This window comes from Lontra canadensis, unplaced genomic scaffold (genome assembly GCF_010015895.1).
Source record: "Lontra canadensis isolate GAN:19392208 unplaced genomic scaffold, GSC_riverotter_1.0 scaffold1, whole genome shotgun sequence".
Classification (NCBI taxonomy): Eukaryota; Metazoa; Chordata; class Mammalia; order Carnivora; family Mustelidae; genus Lontra; species Lontra canadensis.
The window spans coordinates 34,509,878-34,522,909 of NW_022630995.1; the positions used below are offsets into that span (position 1 = coordinate 34,509,878).

A 13,032-nucleotide genomic window follows, 5' to 3' on the forward strand; every position below is an offset into this window, starting at 1 on the left:
ATCCGTTTCACTGCCAAGAAAAAGCATCCTCACCTTTGGCGCTTCTCTTTTTTTTCTTCTCTCTCCATGACACCTACATCCTTCCCCCAGGATCCTACCTTTTTTCACCTCTGGCACAGGCTGTGAGCTCTGTTCTATTTTAGATGACAACTGGGGTGTGTCTGATCCTTTTAGTGGAGTACATATAATCAGACTTTCCACATCACAAAACAGACCTCCCCCAATGTGTCACTATTCTAAAAAGGTCTGGGTCTTGGTCCCTTCCTCAGCATTCAGTCATATTGTGCCTTTCTGTTCCCCATGGTATGTGCTAGCTTCCAGTAAGGGAATGGCATACAGAGAGGAAAAGAATGTCTGTCCAGCCACAATAACAGTGAGAGAAACAGGAAGGAAGATTAGGGTACAGAAATGGAGTTTCCTGTAGATAATAGTTTTTTGTCTCATTAAAATTTTTTTTGAACTTATTAATATGGATTAAGTATTATTTATTAAAATGTGAATAATATATTCATTTTTAAGATTAAAGAAGTGAACATTACATTTAAATAATTAAATTCAATGCTAATGGAGTTTTTTTTTTTACACATTGGTGGGTACACTGGGAACTGTGTGTGTGTGTGTGTGTGTGTGTAAATACAAAAACCATTGCTTTGGTACTACTTTAAGAGAGAAAAAACTTTGATGGAGATCTTTTGGAGGATATCCCTGGTCCATGACCTGGTAATCCTTCCTTAACTCTAGAAATTGCTATTGGACTCCCAATTCACTAACTAACAATGGCTCACCTCGAGGTACATTTTAGACATGATCCTGACCATCTGGTCCCAACTGGTTAGAACAGGTACGGCCACCTGGAGAGACAAATCATAAGCAATAAACATAATAAATAAGTAAATTATTTAGTATATACTTGATGACAAATACTATGGAGAAAAAGAAAACAATTAAATCTGTTGTCTTTAGCATTTGGGATTTGGACTAAGAAATTCTTGTTTAGTCTAGACTGATCTAAGTTGAAGGAGATCTAGAGGCAGAAGATGAGGGGCAGTTCTCTTCTGCATGCTGTGTGAGCTGAAAAGCAAAGAAGAGGGTCTCTTAAAAGAGCAAAGAATGAAGCAGGTATTCAGAAGGTAGCAGACTGTATCCTGATGGCTTTTCAGTTCTACTTCCACTCTTTTCTTGAGGCATAGCTGTAATTTTTGCTCTTGGTTTCCCTAAGATATTACCTTGTTTATCTATCTATCTATCTATCTATCTATCTACCTATCTCTTGCTAAAGCTAGTTTTAGTTTCCTTTGTTCCTTGCAACCAAAGAGAGCAAACAATAATGATAAAAATATCAGCAATTGTAGCCAATATTTATTAAGCCCCTAGTAGGTGCTAGGGTCTGTGCTAAGTACTCTAGGTATTTTATCCCATTAGATGTAGATTTTGTCACATTTAAAAAATTATTTTGTTTTCCAATTTTAAATATTTTGGAACCATTTTTTTCTGAACAAAATTTTTCAGAAAGCTTGGAAAGTACATGAGAGTATGAAGGAAGAGAAAAGCATATCCCATAACCTTATTAACAAGAGAGAGCCATAGTTAACATTTTATCTTTGCTTACACCTAAGAAAATTCTTATTTCCCTACTACCATCCCAATTCCGTTATCTTCTACCCAGACTTCCAGTTTCCAAATTAAGAGTTAAGATAGCACAAATATAAGAAAATAGAGTAAAAGAAAAAAAAGAAAAAGAAAAAGAAAACTGCCCCTTAAATTCAGGGACAATATCTTGTCACCTTTGCATCCTCAACATTTATCTGCTAATAGTTTAATGTATCAAAACCCTAAGGTTCTTAACTGGCCTCTCCCCATTGTATGTTTTGAAATACACAAGGAGATGAAGCTAACTTCCATGGAAAGTTCTAGCCTTAGTATGTGTCTCGGCCAATCAATCACTGAGTCTATACTTAATAGTTCTGAAATTTAAAGTGGCTTTCAGATTGACAGCCCTGAGGCATTTGGGGTATTTTCAAACACCAAAGATTCCTCATTATGTTCATCATCCTATGCTTTATAAAGACTGAAAAGATAACTGATATATTTTAGAAATATTTTCAATGGATTGGACAGAAAAGGAATTTTCTGGTTAAGTTTCAATGTGTCAAAGAATTCAATTAACAGGAAACATCTTATACCCTGAAAATCTTGATAAATCTCAGGTATGATTAGAAGATGAAACAATTCTTGGGGCACGTGGGTGGTTCAATAGGTTAAGTGTTTGACTCTTGATCTCAGCTCAGGTCTTGATCCCAAGTTCATGAGTTCCAGCCCTGTGTTGGGCTGGCTCCTAAAAAAAAAGAAGAAGAAGAAGAAAAAGGTGAAACAGCTCATATTAACTTTTCTGCAGATTCCCTGCTTATTTTTCTTTAGTCTCTGGATAAGTCTATGCATAATTGAACTCCAAAAAGTTTTTCCAAAACACTATCTATCCAGGTAGCCACAGTCCAAGAACTATTCAGTTTCTGGAATTACTTGAAAAAATTCAGAAGGCAAATGTTGTGCAAATTCTTTGCACATTCCTTGGACAAGTCTGATAGTGCTGGATACCAGTTCTAATGTGGTTACATTTCCAGTTAAACCAGAAATTTGAAATTCAGCTACTTATTCCTATAATCTGCCACAGTTATTATAATGACACTTGATGGTTATAAATCATAGAAAATATTGTACTTATAAATATTCTTAATAAAGTGAACATAAAAGAATTATTCAATTATTAAACAAGCTCACTGTGACTTCAGTCCTTTCAATTTTATACAACCTCATTTAGAACATTATATATTCTCATTCCTAAACTGCTTTCAAAATTCCAGTTTTGGACTTTTGCATATAAGCTGACAAATGATCACTTTGAGCCAAAGCTTGGTGAAGCTGGTTGCCAACCAGCAGGTCCATTTTTGCAGTTTCTCCATCGTAGTTGTGTAATTATTTAAATATTTGCTTGCATATTGTTCTTATTTCCTAAGAAAGTGAGAATATGGAAAAACGAAAATCCAGATTCTAGAGATAAATTGAGGCTCAAAGCTTACTACGGCTGAAAAAAAAAAAGTAGAAATAAGATAAACTGTTGGTCACAGCTTTATAAATATTCTACGGGTCTCTTTCAAGAGCAAACGGTTAGGTCCAAAAATGAGAGTGAAGAAATTTTTCCCTTAGAAGGTAAGATGCTCTTGCTTTCTTACAGCTTCTAACCAATCTACTTGAAGATAAATTTTACACGTGGCTGGTGTAATAGTTTCCTAGAGCTGTTGTAACAAACTACCACAAACACAGAGGCTTAAAAGAAAAGAAATTCATTCTCTCAACTGTTCTGGAGGCCAGAAGCCCAAAATCAAGTTGGCAGCAAGGCCATATTCCCTGTGAAGGCTCAGGAGAAGAATCCGTCCTTGCTTCTTTCCTTGCTTCTGGTGCTTGCTAGTAATCCCTAGCACTCCTCAGCTTGAAGCTACCTCATGCCAACGTCTGTGGTGGCCTGGCCTTCTTCCCTGCATATCTTCTTAAAAGAATACTGGTGTTTGGATTTAGGGCCAACTCTAATCCAGTATGACTTCATTTTAACTAATTACATCTGCAAAGAACCTACTTCCAAATAAGATCATATTTTGAGGTTCCAGGTGGACCTGAATTTGGGGGGCTACTATTTGACTCAGTAAAGCTAGGTTCACGGATCATGGTTAAGATTTCATCAAGTCCATGGGGTGCCTGGGTGGCTCAGTGGGTTAAAGCCTCTGCCTTCAGCTCGGGTCATGATCCCAGGGTCCTGGGATGGAGCCCCGCATCGGGCTGTCTGTTCAGCAGGGAGCCTGCTTCCTCCTCTCTCTCTGCCTGCTTGTGATCTCTCTCTGTCAAATAAATAAGTAAAATCTTAAAAAAAAAAAAAAAAGATTTCATCAAGTCCAATTTTTAATTCTAAATCAAGTCATGTTTGGTGGTAAAAGATCAGAAATTTGTTCAAATTAGCTCAGGTAAAAGGGATTATACTGTAAGGAAACAATTCTTATTGGGAGTCCAAAGAAAGCAGAATAATCAGGACAAAAATTAGGACACATCAGGTTTCCTCAGCCTACACATATGTAGACAGTTAAAGACCGTTACTGTTTTGCATTGATATAATTCGGCTAAAAGTTCCATCTCTTGCTGGGTCTCCATTCACAGCCTGTCTCATGATATTTTGCTTGGCTCAGCTCAGCCTATGGACAACATTTTCTTGGTTCAGGTTCCACCGTAGGCTCAGTCAGGTGCGTGCATGTGTGTGTGCGCGCGTGAGAGAGAGAGAGAGAGAGAGGAAGAGAGGAGAGAGAGAGAGAGAATACGTAGGGCTATGATAGGAACCATTCTCTTAAAAGAGTTTGCAGGAGGGGAGGCAATTATTATCCTCTATAATATGTTTCGATAAATGAATCTTTTCTGCCTTTACTGTAGTGAAGAAGTATTTGTCATTAAGTTTACTTTCTTAATTATATTAATCATATAAAACAACAGGAGTCTGGCATCCCAAGCTTCATAATAAAAATACATTGTAATGTGATTGTTCAAAGTTTAATTACCATGAAAATTCTTTCAGTCCTATAATCATTTATCTCCTAATACTAGCAATTTGAGGAAGCAAGCAGTTTGAGAAAATATAACGCCAAATAATTTCTCATTTTACCACCACTATTAGAAAAAACTATTGGGGTGGGGGGAGCAGAATTTCTTTGACTTTGGGGGATATAATTTTCAAAAATATTAAGTTATATATATATTTTAATTTCTTGAAGACTTTGTCATCTTATTTCTTTTCTCTTCTGCAACTCAGAGACCCTGAATTGGATTACTCATCAACCTTGGGTTATGGGGGTGCCTGGGTGGCTCAGTGGGTTAAGCCTCTGCCTTCAGCTCAGGTCATGATCTCAGGGTCATGGAATCGAGTTCCGCATCGGACTCTCTGCTCGCCAGGGAGACTGCTTCCTCCTCTCTCTCTCTCTCTGCTTGCTTCTCTGCCTACTTGTGATCTCTCTCTGTCAAATAAATAAAATCTTAAAAAAAAAAAAAAAAACAAAAAACCTTGGGTTATGAACACATCCCTCACTGGTGCATGGATTGTCCTTATTCATTCATACATTCATACATTCATTCACTTATCATTTAATGAACACACGTGAAGCCACCACTCTGCCCAAGACTAAAGCTTTGATAGGAAGACATCTACCTGTGCACTCATTCTCCCATCTTGTCCCCCTGTGTTCCCTCCTTCCCTTTGTACTTCAGGGGAACCACCCCTCTGAGCTTTGCTTTTGAACATTATAAACAAGTTATCAGATTATGTCACTAAGATTTACTCATCTTGTTTATACCTGTGGTTTCTTTCATGTTTTGAAAATGTTTGGCTATAGTTTGTCTTCCCTGCTAGTTAAGTAATACTTAATTTTGATTAAACAACTTTAAGAAACTGATAGGGGCACCTGAGTGGCTCAGTCAGTTAAGTGTCTGCCTTCAGCTGAGGTCATAATCCCAGAGCTTCCTGCTTAGTGGGGAGTCTGCTTCTTCCTTTCCCTCTGCCCCTCCCCCTGCTTGTTCTCTCTCTCTTACTCTCCTCTCAAATAAATACATAAAATCTTAAAAAAAAAAAAAAAGGCTGCTATAACTTATGATGGTGCAGGTCAGCCTTTACAGTTTAAACTGAAGAGAGATTTGCACGGAGACTAAGAAACTAGAATTCAAATAAAGACTTTAAATTACTCTGACAAGTTAATCATTAATGTCTTGGTCATATTAGACCAAAATGATTCAGACTTCATATTTTTAAAATTTTAAATATTTTATTTATCTGACAGCACAAGCAGAGGGAGAAGCAGGCAGCGGGAGACGGAGAAGCAGACTTCTGGTCGAGTAAGGGAGCCCGATGTGGGGCTCAATCCTAGACCGTGACCTGAACCAAAGGCAGACGCCCAACAACTGAGCCACCCAAGCGCCCCCAGGCTTCATATATTTTGTCTTTATCAGTCATCAGTGAAACATGTCAAACTTACTTAGTTCAGTACAGATAGATAAATTATTATTATTATATGCCTAGATTCCAATTTTAGCAAATCTAAGCCAAGATGTCAGTGATATCCGGAAAGACACTAAAATAAAGCACCATTTTTTCAACTTTCATAGTGATTATGACAGATGGTTAATTTCTCTGTGACCAGAGGTACACGGGTGATTCATATGCATAATCTGTGAAAATACTCAGAACAGATTTAGTTAGTTCATTTCAGATCGAAAAGCAAATAAGTAATTTCAGATATACAGAATAGACATATTTTTTAGAACTGCATTAAATATCTTAAATATTTTTGTATTTTTATCTGTTTGATTATACTTTACCTTAGTCCACTTTCACCACGCACAGCTTTAGTCTTCTATTACCCCAATTCATCCTTTTAAACTATCACCCTGCTCGACATCTGTAGTATTCAATATGAACACAGTTTATCTTCTAACCTCATTTTCTGTCAATCACTCCTCTGAACTCTATACTCTAGAACTGCACTGTCCAATATAATAGTGACCTAGCCACATGTGGCTAGATTTTAAAATTAAATTAAATTAAAAATTCAGGGGGCTCCTGGGTGGCTCAGTGGGTTAAGCCTCTGCCTTCGGTTCAGGTCATGATCTCAGGGTCCTGGGATCGAGCCCCACATCGGGCTCTCTGCTCAGCAGGGAGCCTGCTTCTCCCTCTCTCTCTCTGCCTACTTGTGGTCTCTCTCTCTCGCTCTCTGTGTCAAATAAATAAATAAAATCTTAAAAAAAAAATTCAGTTTCCTGGTTGTAGTAGCCACTTTTCAAGTGTTAGTCACACTTTTCATCATCTTCATTGTTATTACCTGGTCCTTATTACCATCTCTCCTTGGGATTTTTGTAGTTGTCTTATACTTTGTTACCCTAATTCTATACTTGCATTTCTACATTGTTTTCAACCCAGCAGCTATAATGATTCTTTCATTATATATAGATAGAGAGAGAGAGAAAGAGAGAGAGAGAGAGTGCACTTATGTAGAGCTGAGTATGTACCAGTTCCAATTCTAGGCACTTTACAAATGTCAATTTATTTATTCCTCATAATGACCCTCAGAGATAGAAACTATTATATCTGTTCTACAGATGAGAAGAAAATAAGGCACAGGAAGACTAAGTAATTTGCCCAAGGTTGCCTGGCTCATGGAACATAAATCATATCGTGTCACTTCTCTGTTTAAAATACTTCAATAATTCCCCCATCTCAATCATAGTACAAGCCAAAGTCCTTCCAAAGACCAAGGGCCTAAAAGGCTACATGTGATCTGCATTCCTCTTCTACTCCATTTTTCTCCATAACAATTTATTTATTCTCTTGTCTATCTCTTCCCAAACAAATTAAGTTTCACCAGGGTAGGCAGGAATTTCCGTTCCCCTCTCCACTACCAATTTTTTCTAAATGCCCAAAACAGTGTCTTGCATAGCAGGCACTCTATAATTATTGCACAAATAAATGTATCCCTTCTCATATACAGCAGGGGAGACAAATGTTTAAGAAAGGAGGTTAAGAGCAGAGATTTCAGAATTCCTATTTTTCAGAATTGTATAAATTCTATTTATTTATTTATTTATTTTGGGGGTCTGGGGGAACAGAAAGAGAGGGAGAAATAATGGAGAATCTAGGGCACCTGGGTGACTCAGTCGGTTGACGCTGCCTTCGGCTCAGGTCATAATCCCAGGGTCCAGGGACACCCCCCCGCCCCACCTCTCTGCCTACTTGTGATCTCTGTCTGTGAAATAAATAAATTAAATCTTAAAAAAAAAAAAATGGAGAATCTAAAGCAGGCTCCATGCCCAGTGCATAGCCCAATACCGGGCTTAATCTCACAACCCTGGGACCATGACCTGAGCCAAAATCAAGAGTCGGTCCCTTAGCCAACTAAGCCACCCAGGCGCCCCTAAATTTAGTTTACTTACGGGTTGTAATCCTTAGGACTTACTCATCTTGTGAGTGTTTATAAAGTCAAACATATTAACAAAGTCATAAATTGTGTAAAATTAAAACTTATAAGCATATATAAAATTCCATTTAATAATGGGTAAATTACTCGGATAAAAAAAGAAAATGAAAAGCATCACTCTTCTGTTATTTATGACAGATTTAAAAAAAAAACACTTTGAGAGAGAGCACTTAAAAGAGAGTAGGTTTTGGTAAGTTCAGTTGTTTGGATGAAGATGAACTTAAATGGATTGTCTGCTACTCTAAATGCCCAAGAACAAAGCACTGACTTTTGGGTAGTTCTAGCAAATGAGCAACTATGGCCAGTTCCATTCCAAGATGAGAGCTCCCTTGTGTAATATCTAAAAAACAATTCAGTGAGTATATTACCTTCAATATTTTTCAGACCAAGTAAAGGATGTGGAAAAGACCAGTGGATATTCATCAAAAATAATAATCGAATACAACCGAATATAATTTTAAACTACGGTAGTGATCAGTTTCAAAAGCTGAATGCTATTTCGTATTATTCCATTCTTTTTTCAACTTCATCTTCTGATACATGAGCGCCTGAGGTTCATTTGCCTTTTTTTTTTTTTTTAACATTAAACTGTTCAAACCCACTGCATTGGGTCTTCCTTTGGATAAAAGAAAAAGTTGTTCTGTGTATATTTAAAACATTTTTAAGAAATATTTTTATTTCCATATTCACAAGAACCATCTAGCTAATTTGCAAATACGCTTCCTTCTGGGTGTCACTCAGAGATCCTTATTCTCTAGGTTTGGGAGTGGAGCCCAGGAACCTACGTTTCAGACCATTCTTTGAGAACTATTCGACTCAAAGCTACTTTCTTATTTTCTATCTTTCAAAATATTAATTTCAGAAATGCAAGGAGGGGAAGGCAAAAACTCCTGTGGCTTTCAGAAGGAACAAGAATGAGTAGCTCACGTCGTGCCATGTTGTAAAACTTTTTTTCTCAGTTTGCAGATCTTCTATTCCTGGGGAGGAAATTAGTTCATTTTCACCGAGTAATTAACCGTCTTTCAAGCGGTTCCGTCCATGCCTCTCAGGATGACCCCCGAAAGTCATGAACTCATCTTCGCGGCGTAACGTAAAGCTCATCTCGTCTTGCCTGCCCTCACAGGGGCCTCTGGGACCCGGTTCTCTTCCCGCCACAGGGGCCCCTCCTCTGCCTGCCCTTTGGGTCCAATCCTCCCAGAGGCGCTCGGCGCGACAAGTCTTGGCGCCAACCGGGTGGCGGCGCTGTCCGCCCCGCGCGCGGCCGCCTCAGGCCCGAGGGAGGCGGAGGCTCGGCCGGCGGAGGAAGGGGAGGGAGCGAGGCGCGCGCCCTGCTCTCGCGTGCTCTCGCGCCGCTCGCGTGACCGGCTGGGGTGTGCGCGAAGGGCCGGCTCCCGGGGGCACGGACGGCCGGGAGCGCGCCGCTGCGAGGGGCGTCCGGGTCCCGGTCGGCGGACCCGGCCGGCGCGAGGTGCGGGCGGGCGGGCCGCGGGGGTCTCGGGCGGACACGGGCGCACACGCTCCCGGAGGAGCCTTCTCGGAGGCTGCTCTTCCTCGGCCAGACGGAGAGCGGCAGTGTCTCCCCGCCCAGCACACACTCGCCCCGCGTCTCCCCCCGCGGCGGCTGCTCCTCCTCGGCACCGCCAGCCCCAGCGCCGCTCCGGGGCGGGCGGCGGCGGCGGCGGGACCCGCGGAGCCGCTTTGTGTGCAGCCCGACGAGGGGCGGCGGCGCAACCACCTGACAGAGGCCCGGGAGCTCGATGCACCTTCCGCCCGCATGAGGAGGAGGAGGTAAAGGCGGCGGCGGCTCGGCTCCCGCCCTCGGTTGGTGGAGGGAGGGGACGGAAGGGGAGACCAGAGCGGGCGGGGGGGGGGGGGGGCCGGGACCGAGGCCCGGCGGGGGTGCCCGGGGGGGCCAGTAAGGCCTCGGCAGCGCCGGACCGCGCCGAGCAGTCGGGGGCGAGAGAAGCCGCCGGGGCCCCTCCGCCGAAGTTGAAGGAACAAAATGTGAAGTGCGGAGCCGCGTCAGCCGCTTCCTGGCGTGGGGTTTGGGGTGGAGGGCGGCTTGTTTTGCCCTCCCGCGGGACAGGGGAGGGGCGGGAGCGTGGCGGGGACGCCGGGGGTCCCGAAGCTCGGCCCGGCAAAGGCGTTCGTTTCCCGGAGCCACCGTTGCATGTGGGTCGGGTTGGGTCCCTAGTTTTGCGGCCTAAGCCGAGCCCTATAGGCCTCGCGTCTTCTTTCCCTGAGGGGACTGGCCGGGCGGGGACTCGGAGCTTCTCTCCGACCGAGCGGGGGCCGTGAGGGCCTCGCCGGGCTCGGGATGCTGCCAAACTTCGGACCTCGGTGCTTGGGGGTGGATTTCATTGTGAAAGGCGGAATGGGAAACTCCTGGCGCTTGCTCGGCGCTTCCCGCGGCCGCTGGGGCCGGAGAGCCCCGTGGGCCTGGGGCTGGCGGGGCTGGCGGGGCCCGCGGGAGTGGGGGTGGCGGGGCGGCCGCCAGGGTCCAAGGCCCGGGGAGGGGCGAGCGGCGGGGCCGCCGCCGAGTCCCCGGCCTTCCCGGAGAAAGGGCCCTTTTCAGATTAGAGATTTTTGAAATGAAAAAAGAGGTTACAAAGTCTCCCTTTTCTCGCTGAACTTTTGTTTTCTGACCGATAGAGGCCGGTAGAGGACTGTGAAAGAAAAGTTGTCCCCCAGGATGGACTTCACCGCGCAGCCCAAGCCTGCCACTGCCCTCTGTGGCGTCGTGAGTGCAGACGGGAAGATCGCTTACCCTCCGGGGGTAAAGGAGATCACCGACAAGATCACCACGGATGAAATGATCAAGCGACTGAAGGTAAGCGACTGGACACAGTGTTCACACTTCAGACGTTTGTGGGAGGGGTGCTCTGTCCTGTGGCATTACTGCACTGCTAGGCCTGGCCTTTACAGTTTCACCTACCCGGGCTTTTTTAGGTATTTTATCATCCCGTTTTTTTACTCTTCTCTGAAAGGTATTGTTCTTTCTTGGCTGTATCTTTGAATAGTTCTGTAGGCATATAATCATTATGGGAAATTAAAGGGAATGTGCGTGTTTTTTCAAACATGAGAATTTAAGTGCTTTTTAAATAACTTTTTTCTAGAAAAATATTTATGAGAATACTGTTCAGAGTAGCTTACAACCTTAAATGGAGGCAATAGCTTGCCTAGGAGGGTTCCAATTTCCGTTCATTTCTGAGGAGATCGATTTCTCACCAAAGCATTTCAGTAAATGGTCACAATTTTCTAATATCCAGGAGCTTAAATATGAATTTAGTATTGTTAAACTTTGACAGAATGTACAGACTTCAAAATTCAGACTTGAAGTAAGGTGATGATTTAGGTCCACATGTTCAAAGGGGTTTTCAGGAGAATATTTTAGCTCTTTTTAAGTTAGCTTATTTAAGCCATGGTGATGATCTTAAGATCGACGTTGTAAGTTCCAGCCTTATGTTGGTCAGCTTTTTGCTTCTTTCTGTTGCATGGACATAGATTGTGCCCACAGCCTTATGAGATAGTGCTGTTCTTATTAAAGGATCAACTTGATGCAATGGTTCTCAAACAGGGTATTTTCTTTCTTTCCTTTCTTCCCTCTTCCTTCCTTCCACTTTCTTTCGTTCAGGTAGGCTCCACGGCCAGTGTGGAGCTCAGTGCAGGGCTTGAACTCAGGGCTGTGAGATCAAGACCTAAGCTGAGATCGAGTCCAGGACTAAAGCAACTGAGCCATCCAGATGTCCCTCAGCCAGGGCATATTTGACCCCCAGGGAGCTTTGTCAGTGCTGGAAATTTTTTGGTTGTCACAACTAGGGCTAAAATGGAGCAAGGAGAGGGAAAGACTTGAGGCAGGAGATCCAGATAGGAAACTGGTAAAAGTGTTGGTGAAAGGTGTTGAAATCCTGAAGCTGGGCTATGGTAGTGGGAAGAGAGGTAGGGAAGTATCCAAGAAATGTTTCAGAGTTAGAATCAATCAGACTTGGTGGGTGGTGAGGGAAGAAACAATGATGACAGTGTTTCTACCTTGGGCAACTTGATGAAATGTATTTTTAGGGAATGATCTTGCCCCTTTGTTCTAGAGCTTAGTATATAGTGCCTACTAAATGTTTATGATGTTGTGAGTGCTGAATGAATATTTAAAGTATTCCTTTACCTTAGTTCTTAAAATCTAATTAGATTCTGCAATTTCTTGACTCTTTTGAAGGAAAAGGACACAGTACCTTCCATTAAAATAGATTTGATACTAGAGATTATACATGAGGTGAGGTCCTTAATTGATGCTTTTTAAGGTTATATTGAATGGTGTTGCTGAAAGATTATGAAATGCAAAGCTATTAAGTAAATTTATATATTTTAATTTTTATTTTCATATAAAAAATAACGAAATCTTGAATTCTGGTGATGGATAATCCATATGTACTTTTTCTACTTGAGGATAGAGTATCAGAAATGCTGTTATATAAATGGACATGTAACCAAGTCTAGAATGAGCTTTGGATTAGGATATCATTTGTTATGAGTTCTTCTGGAAGTTAAAATTGACATGCATTTTAACCAGTTTGAATGTCCTGCTAAAATTTTGCTTTTCTTAAGAATCTTACGATTTTGTTTTCCCCTTGTTTTTCTAAGTCTGTTTTGAATTGTGCTTTCTAGGGATCCCTGGTTAAAGTAGTACTGTCTCAGTGGAAGCATAGATTTTTAATAGTGTTTAACCAGTTTTGATAATTTTTGTGTTTATTAAACCCTTAATCATGGGCAAATTTTATAAAGACAGTAGTTTTTTTTATTATAGCATAGCAACAATGTGCAAATGCTGTATAAATGCAAACTGAGCTTAAAGAAAGGTAAAATCTTAGTGGAATTCAGAGATGTTTGATCCATTCTCTTCAGTTTTCAAGAATGGGACAAATATTTTTAACAAAACCATAATTTTAGAGTTAGAAGGATCTTAAAAGAAATTCTAGAACTCCCT

At 41.8% G+C, this 13,032-nt stretch overlaps 1 protein-coding gene across 4 annotated transcripts in view; it reads left to right on the forward strand.

Annotated features, from left to right (window-relative positions):
- The first annotated feature begins 9,472 nt into the window (after positions 1–9,472).
- Positions 9,473–13,032, forward strand: part of PDS5A (PDS5 cohesin associated factor A) — a 135,305-nt gene continuing 131,745 nt past the window's right edge. The window contains exons 1-2 of one of the 4 annotated variants that reach the window (XM_032853012.1): positions 9,473–9,842; positions 10,707–10,884. In XM_032853012.1, coding sequence (XP_032708903.1) covers positions 10,747–10,884 — 138 coding nt within the window. In that variant the 5' untranslated portion in view covers positions 9,473–9,842; positions 10,707–10,746. Of the gene's footprint in view, positions 9,843–9,951; positions 10,064–10,706; positions 10,885–13,032 lie in introns of those variants that run through there. The other 3 variants (XM_032853003.1, XM_032852985.1, XM_032852994.1) reach the window with 3 other exon arrangements.